This window comes from Halichoeres trimaculatus, unplaced genomic scaffold, assembly GCF_033239565.1.
Source record: "Halichoeres trimaculatus isolate MK-OKI-2021-1 unplaced genomic scaffold, fHalTri1.1 fHalTri1_scaffold_10, whole genome shotgun sequence".
Lineage (NCBI taxonomy): Eukaryota > Metazoa > Chordata > Actinopteri > Labriformes > Labridae > Halichoeres > Halichoeres trimaculatus.
Window position 1 is genome coordinate 13,949,902 of NW_027437187.1, and position 19,915 is coordinate 13,969,816.

At 38.8% G+C, this 19,915-nt stretch overlaps 1 protein-coding gene across 6 annotated transcripts in view; it reads left to right on the forward strand.

Annotated features, from left to right (window-relative positions):
- The first annotated feature begins 2,560 nt into the window (after positions 1-2,560).
- Positions 2,561-19,915, forward strand: part of zc3h18 (zinc finger CCCH-type containing 18) — a 36,248-nt gene continuing 18,893 nt past the window's right edge. For 3 of the 6 annotated variants that reach the window (XM_074677525.1, XM_074677528.1, XM_074677529.1), the window contains exons 1-9: positions 2,634-2,792; positions 3,648-4,615; positions 6,844-6,928; positions 7,425-7,573; positions 7,767-7,862; positions 8,346-8,488; positions 10,299-10,328; positions 11,019-11,133; positions 12,023-12,297. In XM_074677525.1, the coding sequence (XP_074533626.1) occupies positions 3,659-4,615; positions 6,844-6,928; positions 7,425-7,573; positions 7,767-7,862; positions 8,346-8,488; positions 10,299-10,328; positions 11,019-11,133; positions 12,023-12,297 (1,850 nt within the window). In that variant the 5' untranslated portion in view covers positions 2,634-2,792; positions 3,648-3,658. The other 3 variants (XM_074677527.1, XM_074677530.1, XM_074677526.1) reach the window with 2 other exon arrangements.

Genomic DNA, 19,915 nt, shown 5'->3' on the forward strand with positions numbered 1-19,915 from the left:
TCACAGCGTCCGGCTGCCTCTCGCAGAGCTCCGTCAAATCTACACCCACGTGCAGAGGAAGTAGCACCTGTGCCTTCAGAATAAAAGCGCGATACCCCCGACTGAGAAGTTTGTTTTAGCTGTCAATTAAAACTTAATGTGGGGGGGAATGAGGTAGAGCCTCCTTGGGGACTTATAACGCTTGTCAGTTTAGCCCATAATTGTTTAGACTTTAAATTATGACTATATTTAGATATTTGTTTGTTTGTTTGTTTGTTTTTGAAAGAAAGAAAGAAAGAAAGAAAGAAAGAAAGAAAGAAAGAAAGAAAGAAAGAAAGAAAGAAAGAAAGAAAGAAAGAAAGAAAATAGATTAATAATAATAATAAAAATAAACCACTGCAACCTTCATTAATGTTGACTTGAGATAAAAACCACAGTACCTTTAGGCCATTATTATGAAATTTATGATGTAGTGTACCTGATGCATTAACCTTACTTATGTAATACCAAAAAGTTCAAAATCTACCATCTATAACACTAACGAAGTAAAAGAAAACAGAAAATATTTTGGTAAGTTTTAGGCTATATATATAATTCATTTAACCGTACCTCTGTGTAACTGAGTCGCTCACTGAATGATTTGGCACCTTGGAGCATTTCCTTGAGGGAATATTTGATGTCAACATAGATGTAAGAAAAAGGGCAAAAACTTGAAATTTTAAACTTAGAAATATGGCATTAATGAACATGCACATTCAGCTGCCAGCTTGTTATCGTAGGTTTTAATCTGATTCAATGCATATGGGTAGCTTTTCAGCAACTTCTCTGTATTCCAGGAATGGTCAAATTGTTTCCCTTCTCTGGACCCTGTTCAAAGCTGATCATTGCTGGACGTGCAACATCAAGACCATAGTGAAGAAAGTTCAGCATCAGTTACACTTCCTGCACATCCACAATAGGACAACCTGGACATGAAGCTGCCTTCTGGCCTTCTCCAGTGCTTACCCCCTGTTTGATCTGTTACCCTTCCAGAGACGCTACAGGTCAACAAAGTCGACACCAGCAGACTGACAAACAACTTTTTCCACCGGGTCAAACGAACTACAAACATCCACTGATACACACACTCACTCAAAGCCTGCCAATTTTTATATTCTCACATATTTTTATATTTTGTATATTGCAAATTCACATTTATACATGGTGCATGAAGGCTCAATGGGAGCAACCTAAATGTCATTATACCTTAACAGTGCAATGACAGTAAAGGCTGTTCTATTGTATTTAGAGCGTACTTCTCACTTTCAAACTAGATTAAGAATTTGTGCTTGTATTTTGGCGCCCTCCTGTGAACAAAGTGATGTCTTACATCTCTTTTCTGTTCTGTACATGTGGGTGTAGGCCGCAACAGAGGAGACAGATCCCTGATACTTACTTGATGTGTTCCATTCATGCACGTTCATGTAACACAACATCGTGATGTATGTACACGGATGATGTAAATGTAATTCATATCTATGGTTGTATGTGTTGAGATAAATCAATTCAGAAAAAAAAAACATGTCATGTGAACTGTGATCAGTGTGAACTGAGTTGGGAAACCAAGTATCATGAGGGGATGAGGGGATAATGATAAACATTTAATAAATACATTACCGAACATGGTCCCTTGCTGTATGAGGGCCACTGAATATAATTGCTTGTTTAATTGTCTTTTTTTTTTTAATCTATTTATTTTTGTTGTTGGATAACATTTTAAACTCATGTGACCCTCTCCAAGGGAATTCAGGGGAATTAAATATTGCTGTTTAGTGTTACTAGTATTCACTGATAAAGGTATTAAGGTCCAAACATTGGATGATAATTCTGATAACACTTGTGGCAAAAGCAGTCTGAAGGCACACTTAACAAAGCCTTTGCCATCTTTATTTTTTCATGGTTAAAAAATAATAATCTTTGTGATGTGGTCCGATTCCTTCATAGATTCTTAAAACTGTGGTGGCAAGGGAACAGCCACTGATGGACCTGAGTGATCCTTGTTTATCCCTGAGGGGCAATTAAGGCTAATGGAGCAGTCAACAAAGATGAGAACAGACAGCACAAACAGACAGATAAAATACTATAAAGCTGATACTAAAATGTTTAAGTGCTGATTAAATACTGCACATTGATTTATTGCACATGGGGAGGTGTGTCGTCAGTGTGTTTTGTGGTTTTTAACTATCGGTTTTTGTGCTTAAGTATCGGGAGCAGTCACTATTGTCCCGGGAGGGTAGAGAGTGTAGACTATGTTAAAAAAAAAAAAAAAAGAAAAGAAAAAATATATATATTTAGTATAATTATGGTAGGCCATAATATGATAAACTATGGTGCATTTATAGAATAGAATATAAATATATAACAGTAAATATAAAAGTTGATACTTTATGAAATTCCACTTTCTTGTGTTATATTAAATTGTTTTATGTTGTGTCAGAGGAGCGCATTTTTTGTAGTAGGGTTACTCTCACTGGCCTTGAGTCAGTTCTTGTTATTGTGATGGTGCACAGAAGTCACCCTCTGACCCCGAAAGCTGATCTCAGATCCGCAACGGTCCGCCTCAGCGCGAGCTATTCTCTCTGAGATTGTCGTGTTTTGATGACGCTGAGGTAATGGCCGCTCTCGTTGTGCCGTGCCGAGTGTTTTATTTTCTCCATCAAAGTGATTAAATTTAGCTCTTTATTATTTATTGTAGACCACCAAAATCTACATCAGCTGGAGAGCTAACTTTTTAGCGCAGCAGTGCCGTCTTGAAAGAGGTCCGGGTCGACAAGGTGACTGAAAATCTGTGTTTGTTAGCAGTCACAGTGAAGCTGTGCTGTTAGCTTAGCTTCGGGACCGACAGCATTGTTAATTCAAAGACAGGCAGTTAACCACACTGTCCGCCAAAGCCGCTGGAGTCCGGTAGTTGGCTATTCCTCCTCATAGTGTCAACATGGATGTCAGTTAACAGTCGGACAGTTGGATGAAAGCAGTGTGCTCGTTTGTTGCCTGCTCTCTTCACGCTGTGAAGTTACAGGCCTTGATGCAAACTAGCGCGGCTAAGCTAAACTGAGATAGTTTCGAGTCGCATTTTAGATGCAGGTCAACTTTTGAAGTACTGTATTCGCTTGTCGTATTTTATTCAAGAATGTAAATAAGACCTTCATACTTTTGTCGACAGCTAGAATCATTTTTAATTATTTCACAGGAAGTTTATTCTTGCTAAAAAGGTAACAGTAGTATTACATAAGTTGTGCTCTTCTCCGCATAAATTGCTAATGAGTGAGCCAACAATTTTATACTACGTTGTTATTTTTTGGTCCCGTATTTCATTTATTTACAAGATTTGTAAAATTTCCCTAAGTTGGAGCATGCAAACTCGTTACGCTGTATGAATCCTGTAGTTAGCTATCTGTTAGGTAACTCGAATTGAATACAGAAATGCAAAATGAAATGTAACATGACATTCTGCTAAAATGACGTGTTCAGTAGGATGTCATGTTCGGGATGCAAACCAATATAAGTACTGAAATTTGAATTTATATGATGTGTTTATAATCATGATCCATGTCTTTATGCACTCTCAAGTAGAGTATAACATTTTAACCTTTTTTTCCCTAACGATAAACATGTTCTGTTTGCACCAGATTATTCTTTAATGGATACTCCTGAAAGCCCTACCCAGTCTCCTCAGTCCCCTGAGGAAGAGGAGGATAAGGGCCTTTCTGACAGCGAGCTGCTAGATTCTAATGACGAAGATGAGGACAGGGCCATCTCTGACAGTGAGATAGTCCATGAAGATGACAATGAGAAGGATGAAGATGATGAAGCAGTAGAAAGCAGAGTCAGAGTAGTGGGATTGGATGAAGAAGATGAAGTGGTCCCTGACTTTGTCTCAGATCCAGAGGATGAAGAGCCCGTTGGGGAAAACGAGGAGATGGGACAAGAAGATGGGACCATTCTGCTGATGGAGGGGGATGATGATGGTCCTCAACAGGACCAGTTGGGCAGGGAGGAAGAAGGAGAAGAGCAAGAGGATGGAGTGATTGACACCCCACAGTCCCCAGACTCAGAGCCAGATCAGGGCAAGAGTTATATTGCCGAAGAGGATGGAGAAGATGGGGAGGAGGGATATGGTGACTATCAAAAGGATCCCTTGATGGAGCGCGAGAGAGCTGAGATGGATGAGGAGGAGGAAGAAGACAAAAACAAAGCAGAGGAGGAAGATGAGGACGAAAGGATAAGAGCTGAAGCAGAGAAAAGAAGGAGAGCTATTGCGATAAGAGTAATGAAGGATGACTCAGCGTCTGTTTCTAGGGAGCTGGACGAGCATGAACTGGATTATGATGAGGAGGTGCCGGAAGAGCCCACCATTCCTGGTCATGAGGAAGAGGAAGATGAGGAAGAGCCAAAAGGAGAGGGAGAAGAAGAGGAGGACAGTGAGGACAAAATCAGCAAGAGAAAGGAGAGGAAAACTATTTTTCCTCCGTCTCCTAAAGACAGTGAATCTAAGAGGACAGATGAGTCCAAAGGGTCTGAGGGGACGCGTCGAGATTCCTTCAGAGACAAGAAGAAGGATGAGGATGATGGAGAGATTGACGAAGGAGAGATTGATGTGAGTGATAATAATTTGACCAGTTGTTGCATGAAAATCAATGAAGGCCTGGGTGATTGGGAAGGATCCTACTTATTTGTTGCATAATAACCTATAAATAATTTGATTATGCTGCCAGTTTAATAAGAAGTCCCCAGTAATGAAAGGCTAAAACAAACTGAAGGTTCTGTGGTGAAACCTAAAAACATCCTTTACTGAAGGATGTTAGTGTTTAGTGTTTGAGCAGCAGTATCTACTTGGGGTTGAACTATGGACACCAAGAGACACCAGATGACCCAAAAAGATAATGAAGGGCCTTAAAAACAACAATTCAAATGTTTCCAAGAGCCACGCTGTAACAGTAAAGATCTCTTCATAAGGGTTCACTCTGCACAGAGCTCAAACAATCTCTGAGGTGTCCCATTAGTTCAGAATGTACGCTGTTATTGTAATTCTTAAGTGTGTAATGTCACATTATCAAAATATCCCATTCAGATCATTTCATCATCATCATTTCAACCTCTGTGGGAGGCGGTTAGCTTGTGTACTTGGAGGTTTTAGGCCCCTTCTCTTGTTCAAAACATCTACTGTCTACTGTCAGAAATTATTGTGACAGTAGCTGTTAAATAAATGGACTGCCATAGGGATTAATTGTGATGTCCTAAGCTGTGTGTGGCCATCCAGGCACATTTAAAGTGAGGGGTGGGAGAAAAAATTGTTTTACAATTTATTGGATTTTTTGTGTGGCAATATCAAAATCAGGATTCTACGTCAAAAATTTCTTTTTTTTTCTTTCAAATTCAAATTCTTAATTTCAGTCTTTGTTTATCAACTGGATTAGAAAAAAGTTACCACTATTCTCTGGCAGAGGGTGAAATGTTTCTCTCTGACTCACGTGATGTGCATTTTAGGGGAAAATATGGCTCCTGATATAGTAGACATGCACCGATCGATCGGTCGGTGCCGATTTTCCAAATTTGGAGGAATCAGTAATCAGGGAACAGCCCATCCTTGCATATGAAACTGATCTTATATACCTCTGGGAAGGTCTGACAGCAAGCCTTTGTTGTTTTTTTGCTCTGAGACCTAAAACTCAGGACATTTTATTGGTTGTTTAAGTTAAAACATAAAGGTTTTATTGTTTCACAAGTATTGTTCAATGATTTTCAACAAAATAACATTGGAACATAGGAGGTATATGGTGTCAGTTATAAAAAATAAAAAAGCAAAACTCGGTATTGGCCCAAGTCAGTATCGGCAGGTCTGGCTTTTTAATGATTGGTGAACAGTGATTGGTTAGAAAATTGTGATCGGTGCACCCCTATAATGTAGTCTGTAGACGTCATCATCATCATCTAACTTTTCAACATGGTCTGGTGTTAAAAGGAAACTAAAAATCATTAATATGGAACAATAGCAACTTAAATTGCATTGGTACCCTAAAAATAATTACAGAATTGAACCGCGAGAATAGCATATGACCCCAGCCCTAATCAAAGTGATAGTTTTCATTTAAATTATGGTAAAAAAAAAAATGTCATGTCATGTCTTAACTAGACTGTATTACTTCGGCTGGTGAGGTTTAGCACTTTAACGGTTTTGCCTCTGGAAAGTCAAAATCAGGGTTTGACAAGTCAAAGTTGTGTGGAACACATTGGAGTTTGTGAAGTTAAGGCACAAAGTGTCTGATGAGCAGGGAGGAAAAAAAGAAAAGTTCAGAAACAGCTTGTGGCCTGAGCCAGACTGAGTAAACCTTTGGTTTGTTGCAATGGCAAACATTGCTGGCCAGCATTATCTGCTTTTCTTTGACTTATTGTGATTGTTGAGTTTCTGTGACCTCTGCAATACTCAACCATAATCATTAGCCAGAGAAGGAACTCCACTCTGTACCACAGTAGCTCAAGCAGTGACATTTTCCCAATTAAACATTCATTTTCATCACACACAAGTTTTTTTTATCATGAAATTTATTAACAACCCATGTATTTCCTTTGCTTTCTAAAAAGGGAAGCATGGTGTTGGAGTTTTATTTATGATCTTGTAAGTGGGGGTGCTAACTGTTACTATTTTTTATTGGTTTTTGTTTCTACTTTTACTTCAGATGTAGTGTGTGTCTTCTTCCAGCCAAGTTCTGAGCATGTGTAGTGGTTACAAATGAGACTCTTAGAGGTGTTTTACAAAGCATTGTGCCTGCATACTTGTGTAGGCACATACTTGCTGTGCTGAGTAAAGATGTTGTTTGTTTGCAGGATGATGATCTGGAGGAGGGAGAGGTCAAGGATCCCTCTGACAGGAAGATCCGACCCCGTCCTATTTGCAGGTTCTTCATCAAAGGTAGGTGAAGAGCAGATCACGATCCAGAGCTCTACACATGCAGTTCCACACTATTGCAAACGTGTTTGCTCAGTTCATATGATAATCAGATCACAGTCTCGCATCACACCCTTTATTTTATTTTCACATTTTGCCGTAAAAAGTACGTGAAGACAGTCATGGGTAAACTGTTGTAACTCAAGCTGTGTGTCAGCAGAGGGAGCTGTTGTACCAGCTGTAGATCTTTCTACTGCTCACAGTGAGCTGTGCACTCATAGAAAACTAAGTACTTTGAATACCATCTATGAGATTTTTGGTCTGAAGTCAAAAACTGGATCATATGATACATCATCAACATTTCTGACTTTTTTGCGCAGTTATTTTTCTCTGCTGGTTTTGTCATTCAGACCAGATTTGATTCAGAGAAGTAGAGACACTTTTTGTGGCTCTGGATAAATATTTCTTTGTCATCAACTGTCGACATTTCAAACACACTGTCACCCTTTGTGTCCAATAGGAAATTGTACTTGGGGTATGAACTGTCGGTTTATTCACCCTGGAGTCAACGACAAAGGTAACTATTCTCTCATCAGTAAACCAGACCCCTTCTCACCTAATGGAGCGCCTCCTGGAGGACCACACCCACTCATCCCCAATAATCCCTGGGTACGTGTGTCAGGGACTGTTCTGCTTTTTTAGTGTACTAATGAATAGATAGGTTTCAAATTAAAAAAATGTGTAAAGCATGAATGCACAGAATCTGGTCCATGCAGACAACAAATATGTTGACATTTTCTTCAAACCCCTACAGCTTTCTGTTTCATTAAGAGACAAGTAATTTTGTTTTTCCCTGTTTTAGGCTGCACCTGCAGTGGAGGAGCTTCCTCCCCCACCCCCTCCAGTGGAGCCTCCAGTGGAGAGCGCCTGGGAAAGAGGACTCAGACATGCCAAAGAGGTAGACACTTCTAATGAGCCCTCAAAAACAAAATCATCATGTGTTGAGCAAAACTAAACACCAACTGTTGGAAAGATTTTGAATAATTTGTAACTGCAGGTCAATGAATATTCTTTTTATTTTGATCTGTTTGGAAGTGTTGTCCTTTAGAGGGAAGTATGCATGTTGGGCTCACTCTGTCAGCCAAGTGAGGTTTCACATAAGCTTCTCTGTGGTATTTACTTAGTTATGAGTTTATAGTGGTGGAGCAATATTTAAAATGTGATGTTTGTGTGCTTATTGCAGCAGAACAAGATACTGATAATGACTTTTGTGTGTTTGTTTCCGCCCTGTCAGTTGTAGTTTTAAGATATTTCAGACATGCAGTTAAATTCATTGCCAGTTATCAGACACACCTAACTGTATTGCATCTAATAAAACTGCCATGTTATCAGGACACAAATCTGATCGATGCTAATTACTCTGTTGTTTTGTGTTTCACAGGTGCTAAAGAAGGCCACGATCCGTAAGGAGCAGGAGCCTGACTTTGAGGAGAAGCGGTTTAACGTGACCATTGGAGAAGACGAGAGAGAATTTGACAAAGAGAATGAATTCTTCAGAGAACGCAGCTACCGCATCATCAGAGAGTATGACCTACACACAATACACACATTTTCCCATCAGCGGAAACAAAATCAAACAAGACACAGTTACCCCTTTTCCACTTAACTGGTGCTGGTGCCAGTTCCAGGTGGCTCCTGACTAATCACTGGTTCTTTGTGTTTCCACCAACAAAGAACCGGCTCCAGGTGCTTAAAACTGGTGCTTGGCAAGCGCAAACTCTTTGCTGGGCCAAAGCTGAGCACCGACTAAACACCTGCTACATGGGGGGCGGGGGCGGGGCTACAGTGACCAACAATCAGTGTGAAAAACCATAGACTATATAAAACATGGATGTAGTCTCCCCGACGTCACTTGTCTGTGTCTAAAACGGACAGGTATCGCGGCCATAGTGGTAGTGGCAAGGGCTTCGCGTGCAGCTATAGGGCGCCTGTTGGTCACGTGACCCTGAGCTGTACCTCTGATTGGGCGAGCTTGCAATCTTAATATTCTCTTGTTTTATTTATCATTCCTAAAAAGGAAAGCTGCTGAGTGAGACGTCTGTTGTTTTGTTGGTGTTTACTCATTCATAACTTAAACTGGAGGAGAAATTCAAGTGGCAATGCCTTGTCTCTTATAGATCAGGTCTGTACCTTATTATTTTAATAGACAAAACAGCCTTATGTAATGTATCTTATTTACATGACCAAGTGTCACTGTTGCCTCATGTTAATGAGCTCTGTATTGCACATGGCAGAGATCCACTCCATTTACTGACACACAAACACATGCGCGCACGCACGCACGCACACACAGAAAGAGAAAGAGAGGTGAGCACACTCTGTGTAGTACGCAGCTGGAAACAAGTGGTGTAAAACTATTCTCTGCTAGTTGTACGCACTCACAGTGCCAACATTATGCCATCTCCTGCCCCATGTGTCTTTAGCTGACACCGACACACCTCATCCCTGTACGTATGGAGTGATGTACTGGTGCTCTACAGTGATGCAATGACGTGGCCCCGACTTGGCTCTTTGCCAATGGAAAACTAACCCGGTTCTTAGTTCTAAACATAATTTAAATCAACTTAGTAACAGCCCCAGCACTGAACAAGCACTGGTGGAAAAGTGGTACTGGTCACTGGTACAAGCACCAGTCTCATGTCAAACCTCTGATCCTGAAGTGCACTCACTTTCGCAGCCTGTGGTTCGACTAAAACTTCTTGTGAGAGTTTGAAGTTCTTGATTTGTGAATAAACATTTCCCCATTCATGAACAAAAAGTTTCATTCTTAACATTAACTCAAACCACAGAAGACAGACGTTTGTTTATACCTTCTTTTTTTCTTGTCTTTCAAGAACTTCTGCTTCTCACATTTTCTCGATGCCTGTTCATTTAACGTGACACATTTGTGGGTTATGTTGAATGAAACATTGACTTCTTTGACAGTTTTTTTAAAACACACTATCACAGAGTCTTTGTCACAATATATTATATTTATTTGTTTATTGTCGCAGAGATAATGGACTGCACATTGTAGTTATACCAGTTCTTTGTTCTGAATTACTTCTGTGACCTTTTCTTGTAACTGAAATGATCACAAACTGTCCTCTCGTGATCTAAGTTCTTTTATTCAATTAACTCCAAATTTAAAGACTCCCTCCGCAGATTGAACCACACCACTATTCAGATTTGAAAAACATCCTTCAATGTGATATCCCCCTCCAATAAAAAAGTCTGCTAGATGTTGGTGTGGATAAAAACAAAGTTAAAGTACACCTCCTCCGTGGTAAATTTCCTTTCTACAGTAGATGTATTGGTTTGCTGTCATTAACGCTCAGCTTTTTTCCTATTTCAGTGAAATGGAATTCAGAGATCCCATCTATGGGTAAGTTAAAAAATACTAACAAACCCTCAGCAGCATTAGGTCTTATTCAGTTCCTTTTCAGTGTGTGAATATTCAACCAGATGTTATGTTTACCAATCAAGGAAAGCTTGTTTTGGTGCTGCTGATGAACAGAATATACTTCAGTGTTACTGTCCTGAATGTACCATTAATGATAAACACTCACCTTTTTGGTGCGCACCTCCTCACACTATGACAGCATCAGCGTGGGATCATTAGTGTATGAGATCAGTTTCTCTACAAATTCTTTGTCTTTATCCTTGTGCTTGAGTAAGACAAGGCAAGTTTACTTGTACAGCACAGTTCACTTCATACACAAGGCAGTTTAAAGTGCTTTACAGCTAAAATAAAATAGAATCACAATAGGCAAAATAAAATCATACTATAAAACATTGAAAATGATTGATTAAAAGAGAAGAGCGCAGATAAGATACGTTCAGGTGTTGTATGCTAAGCTAAACAGAACTGTTTTCAGCCGTGAAAACATAAGAATAAGAATATGAAAAGTCATGTGTAATTATTATTCTGGAAATTTTGAGTAAACGTTGAAACGCTAACATAAAAAAAATAACTATCAACGCCAGAATACCTTATCCCACATGCTAAGAGGTATACAAAGCACTGTATATATGATTTATCCTAACTCTGTCAAATGTGTGTTTTATTCTGCAGTGACCCGTATGCTGACCCATACTATGACTATGAGATGGAGGCTCTGTGGCGAGGAGGCCAGTATGAAAACTTCAGAGTGCAGTACACAGAAGCCCCTCTTCCCTACCATTACACTGTAAGTATCCTGAAGATCCCATCCAGAGGTTTAACTCTACCTTTGAAAAATTGCTGCAGGGAGGCATTTATCAATCTCAAAATTTAGTCAAATGATGCGTTCTTGTTTTTATCTTACTAGATAGAAATTTAGGCATCTCCTGTTATTCCTCATCATATGAAAAAAAACACTTGCCTAATAATCAGATCACATTTCTATCATTAATATGGAACAGTGCACAACACAGCTGCAGTCTTATTTTGGAGGACAAAGCTCACGTGTGTATCCTTTTTATTTTTAATCCATTAACTCTACAAGGAATGAAAAGATTTTGATTTTTTCTGCATGCACTTACTAATTTCAGTTTTAAGGGAAATCCTTCTAAATTTAGTGATGCCAAGACAGAATACAGTCATTGCATCTAAGAATAACTGTTGTATGGCTTGGTCTCACATTATTGATTAAGGATGCCCCAATAAAGATAAATCTAACAAGGCAGCTGATGAAAGAATACAGGGAGCGTCACAACTAAAATCACATACAAACAAAAACTATAATTTGCAGACAAACAATGTTTTTTTATGATTTGTTTCTCATTTCAAATGAATTTCCTTGTTTCCATTGTTGGAGTTGGGGTAAGATCAAATCTCATGTGTTTTGTGAAGGACATACTAACCTTTTTCTGAAAATGAAACCTTCGAATGCTCTATAAGCAAAGCTTCAATGAAAGGCCCTGAACATCGTGTTACAATAAAGTAGAGAAGCCAAAAAGTATCATGGGACAGGGTAACACAATATGTCAGACCTTTTCTCAAGATGTCTTTACAGTAACTAAAATGTCACTTTTCATCACGGTAAATTTGTCGATGAATCACCTTCTTGGCAACAAACCGTATCACCTACATCTCAGCAGGAGCGTGAACGAGAGCGAGACCCTCGGGAGCGCCACCGTGACCGAGAGAGGGAGAGAGATCACCGCGAGAGGGAGCGCCGACAAAGAGAAAGGGAGCGGGAGAGAGAGCGCGAGCGTGAGAAGGAGAGGATCCGGCGAAAAGAGGAGTGGGAGAGGGACCGGATGAAACGGGACGAGAAAGAGAGACCGAGGATGCGCCCTCCTCGAGAGGCCAGGGAAAAGAAAGAGGAGGACAAGATGAAACCACGCTCGCCTCTTGGCATGCCGCCAAAGTAAGTGACATTTAGATTGTTGGGTTTTTTGTGTCATGTTTTATCCCACCAGAATAGATCACAATAGAAGTAGAGCAGCCACTGTCGTCACTCTTTGTGATTGCACAGAATCTTTGGCCTGAAATTTTGATAATACTTAGGAGGGGGCTGAACAACTCATCAAGTATTCAACTTAAAATTTAACAATAAGAAAATCACATCAGAAGTGCTCCTGTAAATATCCATGCTGCATATCAGATCAAACGTCCCTGACAAAGCATTTAGTTTGCACCAGCCATCAATCACAAGCTGCCAAGTGGTTTACCTGAGTGCAGCCAGCTACTTTTGGATTTTTTGTCCCAATTAAATGCTCCAAATAACAAGTGAGAAATCCATTTTCTTCTTCACGTATGAAACACCCAAACCTAGCTTCACACTAATTATAGTGTAAGAGAGATGTCTGTCTGTGTCAACCCTGCCTCTGTGTGAGGTGTATGTGTTCATGGAGGCAGGGGCATTTAGCTGAGATGTGGGGACTATTTATTATAGACATACAAGCATGAGACAGAAGAAAAATGTCATCTTACTGCACAATGTAGGGAATTTTTGTATTTTAGTATTCTACTGAAAATCCCATCGATTAATCGAGTAATCGGATAAAATACATTTTTGTTTAGTTAAAGAGCAGTTATTTTTCAAATGAAAATTTTTCTCTTTAAAAAATAGAATTTTCTTATACATCATGTCAATAAGAGCACTTGCTTTGGTAGCTCCAAAATTTGTAAACACACTTTGACACATTTTTTGTGCCTTGTACATCTCATCAAATGTTGCGGACCCAAATGGCACCTGTTTCGTAGAATGACCCATTAGTCTCCAAACCCCAGAAAAGAAGCTAGATTTGTTGCTAGTTGCTATTTTGTATAAGAGGTAGCTTGAGGGGTCTGAAAACTCTCTTAATATGGCCTCAGCTCTATTTGAAATACCACTCTTTGATATTTTTTAAAATTAAACGATTCCTCAAGGCGGAGGAAATTACTCGAGTAATTTTTGTAATCGAGTCCCTCGAATCATTCAGCTCTAGAATATTCCACCCCTGTGAAACCGATTAAATGTCCATTCGGATTGACACTTTTCTTTTGGAATGAGGTGTATACAAAGGTTAAAATTTTCCCGTTTGAGCAATTAAACCGAATGCAAGCGGAATTTGGGTCCATGCATACGTACCTAGTGTCGTGTGTATGTGTTTGCCAATATAGGCCAAAACTGGACACTTAGTATAAAATCAATTACTTTTAGTTCTCTGGTTGAAGTGGTTAATTTAAAAAACAAATACTTATTTCACGAAAATCCTCTTCCTTTATTTAAATGAATGAAACAAAGCTCTTCAGGATCAGGGATAAGGGAAAAATACAACAAAACATGTCACACTTGTAGAGAGAGGTACCTTTTGCATTTGAAACATTAAGGCACTGATGCCCGATACCTGGCAACAGGTATTGGTACTCAACACTACTATTTTTCAGTACTTTTGTGTGTTTTTATGTAGTTATAAATATTAATTTGATCAATAATGAAATTTTAAAGTTTTTTTAATTAAGCATATTTGTTTTTCAATGTATAAACTTGTAATGCTGTGTTCATGTCCAGCATGGAAAATCACCTGCTCTTCCTCTCTGTCACAAGGATGTGTCTAGGTTTCAGTTGAAAAGTACCTAACTCGGTACCCATCTCTACACACTTGTGAAAATGTAGACAGTAGAACTAGAGCGGGGGATTTGGACAATTATTGCACATTGCAGGTGGCAGTTCCAGACCAAATAATTATGTCTCGGACACACAACATCATACTGACACACATTTCTTTTAGACAAGTCATAGATAAATGAGAAGTCAATGTATGTGAGAAACTTCCTGCACTGTGATTCACATTTGCCAAATCTGATTAAAGTCTCGTAGCTGTGGCTGGTTTCCAGTGAGTGTCACACGTTTTCTCTGTGGGACCCACAGTTGTAGTTTCTTGTTTTGAAATACTGGAATTTAAACGGGTTTCTTTCCCTACTAGCTTCAGATTTGTAAACAAAGAAAATCATGACAGTGATGATGTTTCTGACATCTGCCACACCCATGTTTACTTCAACATGTAGAGTTTAGTGACGAGTGATGCACTACCCCGTAAGCACTTGGGCAATATAAGATTGAAATTTTCCACTTCAGCTCTCAGAGTCAGACACCAGGGTCCTACACATTTTAATCTCTTTTTACAGAGCAAACTCACAGCTCTATGTTCAGGAAATAATGTGAGAGTTTCATGCTCATTTATTTTGTTCACTGGTCAGAAAGTGCTTTTTAAAGATATAAAATACAGAAAACAGTGACACAAAGAGGAAATATGAGAAATGAGATGGGTCCACAAGTGACAGATAAAGATTTAAAGTCAAAGAAACACAGCTGCTACATACAAAAAATCAGTGGTTTGCGTCAAAAGATTTTTATCGCCTGAAATCAAAGAGTCACAAAGGTAACAGAGACCTGGCAGGAGTTTGTGTGGTTGTGTTGTAGCTTGACATTTTTCTATACAGTATGTTTGGGAATGTCCTTAAAATAACCTCTTACGTGGTAGATGTTGTGAATGCAATCAAATCAAGAATCAGCTCAGAGCTTGATTTTATCTTCAGTTACATACCTGGGAAATGTGCCAACTGGGCTAAAAGGGAAAGACAGATTATTGTGACAAATGCTAATAGCTGGCATTTAAAATACTTGACCAACAAATGGCTGAATGAAGAATCCAGTGATCTCTGAATGGGAAGAGATTATGGAGTCTGATAGAGTAGGGATCTGAAGTGAGTTGAAGAGCACTTTTTGTACTTTTAATGGATAGAACAGCTGAAGAGAGAAATTAAGCATGGGGAGTAGAGACGAGTTGATGACGATTGTTGCCTCTGTAGTCCAAAGTGTGCGAGTTTCAAACTGACATTTCTAAAAGCAACAGGGAACCAGTGAAGGAGTTTGAGTACAGGGGTGACCTGAGACTGTTTCATTGACTTTGTCTTCAGTTGCATGCAGCCAGAATACTTATAATGAGTGAAGAGTGGTGAGTACTGAAAGAAGTAATGATGACATAGTGGCACGTATTAGTATCTCAAATACAGGAGTAGAAAAAAATCTAAAATGTTCTTAAATGGAAACAGTGTGACCTGGTGAGTTGTGTAAACATGATTGATGTGAGGTGAGGTTTGATCAGATAACGGCTTTGGATTGTACATACTCAAAGTAACAGCATGGGAAAGAGACCCGGTGATCTGTTAGATAGAAAGGACAATCCTATCCAGCAGTAAGATGTAATCACATGTAGAGCAGGGTACTGTGATTATTTCATAATTTCTGGTTCTGCTTGATATTTCAGTTTTGAAGTGATTCCAGTTTTTAAGAGGGTAAAAATAACAAATATCTGAACAACTAAAGCTAGCAAACAGTGCGTGTTTCTGACTGAAATACACTTAAAACTTATGTTGACGGATCGGTTTACCTCAATGTTAAAAATTAACGTAAGCTCAGCTGTACGTTGCTCCTGAGTGTGACGTGGCTTTGCTACAGCTGCATTGGATTTGTTTGTGTTAGCAGGAGACCACAGCACATGGACTCCATGCTGTGTTGAAGTAAATGTCATAACAGATGTGCTTCCACACTTGCAAGGGACGTGCTTGAGGAAGCACATTATCAGCATCATGTTGAGCAAAACTTCAGACCGGTTGTTGTAGTTGAGAGGTTCCTCCGACACAGCAGAAAGACTTAATGCGGTAGGAAGAATTCTCACTGGGGATTAATCCTGAAAGATTTAAGTTATTAAGAGCAAATGAGACAAACCAAAATGCATGTACTACTAGGGCTGGGCGATATGGCCTAAAAACAAAATCTGCGATTTTTTCACAAAAAATTCGATTTACAATTTTTTGACTATTTTTTTTTTCATTTAAAAGAAAAACAATAAGTTCAAATGACAGAGAAAACTCAAAACCAGTTTTGCTTTAATTTTGTCAAAAACTTAATAAAAGTAACCTCTATTTGACTCTTGGAATTGAATTTTCAGCTTTTCTTCTGTTTCAGTAACTTCAGTTTGTAGTTTTAAAGGAGGCAGACTTATTTACATTCACATTCAAAGCTGCACCATTTTGTACATTTTAAATTTAGAAATACTGCTAGGAAAAGCGTGTACAGCTCTGTTTCAGTGCACTACAACACTATTCAGTTATATTCTACATTTAAAAGATTAAAAAAAAAACACTTTGTTTCTGTTTAGTTTTATTTTTTCTAAAGCTGTAGCCTGTTTATCCTTTAATTTTAATACAAACAAATAAGTAAAAATAAATGCTATTTATTCAAGTGTGGGCTCACAAATTCCATGTCTCCCTACATAAGTCAGTGCCCTGGTCAGGGCACCCCAAGCTAAAAAGTCTGGTCCACCCCTGCTTGACAGAGTGCACCTCAATGCTGGTTCGTTATGTTGCTCTGCTCGTCAGCAGATGGATTTTTGCTGAATGGAGGATTTAGTTGGTGGAACAGAGGGAGTTGCAGGGAAAGACGGGACTCAGCTTTCCTCAGGTAAAAGTTCAACAACTTCTCAGTCATGTCTGTCCGAGCAGCACCACTCTGTTCGATCGCCCAAAGTTGTCCCGTCTCCCACTCCGCAGTCTACTCTCACAAATCATGATCCATCCAAATCACCATAAGAAGGTGTTTTCTTCAGTAGAGTGAGGGTGTTCTGAGAAAAACTAATGTATTTCTTTACTATCTAAATCTCAAAATGATCCGAGTATTAACTTCGAAGAGCAGCAGGTTTTATGCGTCAGTCACATCATCAATAATCTGCAGGTGAACATAAAAGGGTCCCGGCTTTGTAAATGTTTCAGTCAAAGATCTGTTTAAACTCCTGAAAGTAACAGATTGAAGATTGAAAACAGAGTATTGGAGAAAAGGGATTTGAACGTTTACTGACGAGAAGTATAGTTTATATTAGCCTCTTTGGGCTGTTGATACGGACTGTAAGGAACACCTGTTCGTCAAGATGCTGGGTCTCAAAGACGCACAAGAACATTTTTATGACATTTAGGTTTCTGTTGTTTTGTTAGTGAACTGTTAAATCACGTTGCACACATGCGGAGTCAGCGCTTGCTGTGGTTATAAAAGGTGCGCCATAGCAGGGAGAAAAAAATCAAATTTTTCATTTTTCAAATCGTCCACAAGGAATCAATCGAATTAATCGATATAATCGATACATCGCCCAGGCCTGTGTATTACCTTGAGGCCTCATTGGGTTAAAATGAGAAGCACAGTAGCAAGTCCTCAGTTTTTAGATGAGATGATCTGTTAAAACTGTTTATGATCTGTCCCAGTGGCAGCAAATGAAGCGCTTCGAGCAAAGGGGTCAGATGATAATGAAAGACATGCTTAAAAATAAGATAAAAACCAGTTTAGTGCTGTCCCTAATAATCCTGCATGATCACTGTGTACCTTTCAGGCGGTCTATTGTTTTGTTGAACAGGTTCAGTCAAAGAATGTTGCGTCATTATTTGCGCTAGACGTTAAAAAGAAACTAAACCAGACTAAGACTAGTAATGTACAGTGTAAGGTGTACTTTGATGTAGTACGTTATACAAAGAAGAGTCAACAGCTTTCAGCAGAAGAAAGTTGTCTCTTCTTGTTTCACCCACTTGCTTTTTTTTCTGCCGCTCTTGAGAACATTCTCGACATCTGCTCTATTTTTAGAAACAAACTGTGACACTCATGTCAAGTTCAACTTAGGTTCACATAAACCTTTGAGCATTCTCACAGCAGACTGCTTCAGGCTCATCCTGGAGGCTCCTCAGGTTGATTCATTAAAAGAAACAACACCCTTCAAGCATGCTATTGTTGAAGTCACGCTCTGTGGACCCCGTGGGGTTATTCATATCACTTCCTCAATCATGACTTCCTCAAAGGAAATATTCTGCTTATGTACCACTATTCAGAGCTAAAAATAGCGCCTCTGTTATGGTTCTATTTTTAGCTCCCGTGAGGCGTAACATGATGAGGCCATTTGTCTCATTGCTCTTGCATCACACCTGTGGAATTTCTCATTCTGAGCTTAATGCTTTTCAAAATGTTTGTGTAAACATAAACCAGGTCGCTTCATGAAGAAATAAGTTAGAGTTTTATGTAAATAAGAACATGTTGTACCAGGAGTTAGAGAGGTACTTTTTTTCATTTGACAATAAGTCAGTGAAGCATATTATCTGAGGAAAGTTATAAATATATTTCTAAATGCTAAATAAAGACTTCCTTAAGTAACCAAGTCCGAGCTGTCTGTTGCTGTTGGCTGTATCTGACACTGTGGGAATATCCACTCGTCTTGTTCATTTCCTCCAACAAATATTAGAAAATTTAGCTCGGAGGTAAACACTTGACCCTCGCTGTCTGCGTAAAAATAAATATTGACCTCTTTACTAGGGAAAATCCCTAACACAGTGATGGTAAATGGTGTTAAAGCAGTCCATTCAGTGATTTTGGTAAATCAGGTAACTGTGTTTTCTCAACAGTCAGTTATCTGTCTTAAAGACAAAGAAGAAACCAGCATACTGACTCAATACTCAAAAATAAAGAAATGACTTTATGTCAACCCTACTTGGTAAGCATTCAGAAGATAATCTAAGCATTAACATCAGCAGGTATTACAAAACCCTTTAATTTACTATTGGTGGACTTGATATTAAATGAAAAAGTTAAATAGATAAACTTAAATGAGTCGGTCAATTTGTGTAAGCTTAAGCTAAAGTCATTTTAAATGATTGCAAAAACTTGGCAGGAAGCAAAAAGGCGAAATACTCACTCTGATTACTTCAATTTTGGATTTTATGATTATTCATTCAGAAAACAGGGAATTTCAAGAACATGTAATAAATTAGCAACATTTTAAGAGGAAAGCTCATAAAAATGTGTTTTTCTTTCTGTACAGGTAAAGCAATCAGTTAATCATTGGGCATTATTTTCATAATTAAAAGCAAAACAACAGGAGGCTCAGACAAAAGTTGAGTTAAAGACGGCAGCTTGTGCCTTTCAAAAGTTTAAAATAAATTAAAGCCACTGAAACAGCCAATGACCGTCTCACTCTGCTAGTGTAGAAGGTTTTTTAGGAGGTGTTGTCACCATACATTATCCCACACTTTCAGATGAAGAATAAGATAAATGTTGCTGCTGTGAGTTGTCACAGACTTTGAGACAAACTTTATGGTGGATTATAGTTGGGCACTCAAGTTCTTGTGATTTTAAAGGCGTTTTAGCTTTTAGCTTTTTTAGCTCCAGTGCTAAGCAGATATTTCAGTTTTAACTGTCTGCAGATAAAACATACATAGCTAAGCACCAAGGAGATGAAAAAAAACAACAGCTGTAAAATCAACAGGTCCAGACTTTGTATTTGTATCTCAGTAGAGCTGTAACATATATTACTGCTTATACAATACAAACAACACATATGGATTTGTCATCTAAAGCAGTCAAATGCACAATTAAGTGAACTACTGCTAATGTTCAGATCTGTTCAGTCTTTGCTGGATGTTTAGTGTCATCAGTAATTACCTTCTAACATGGTTTCACCAGCTTT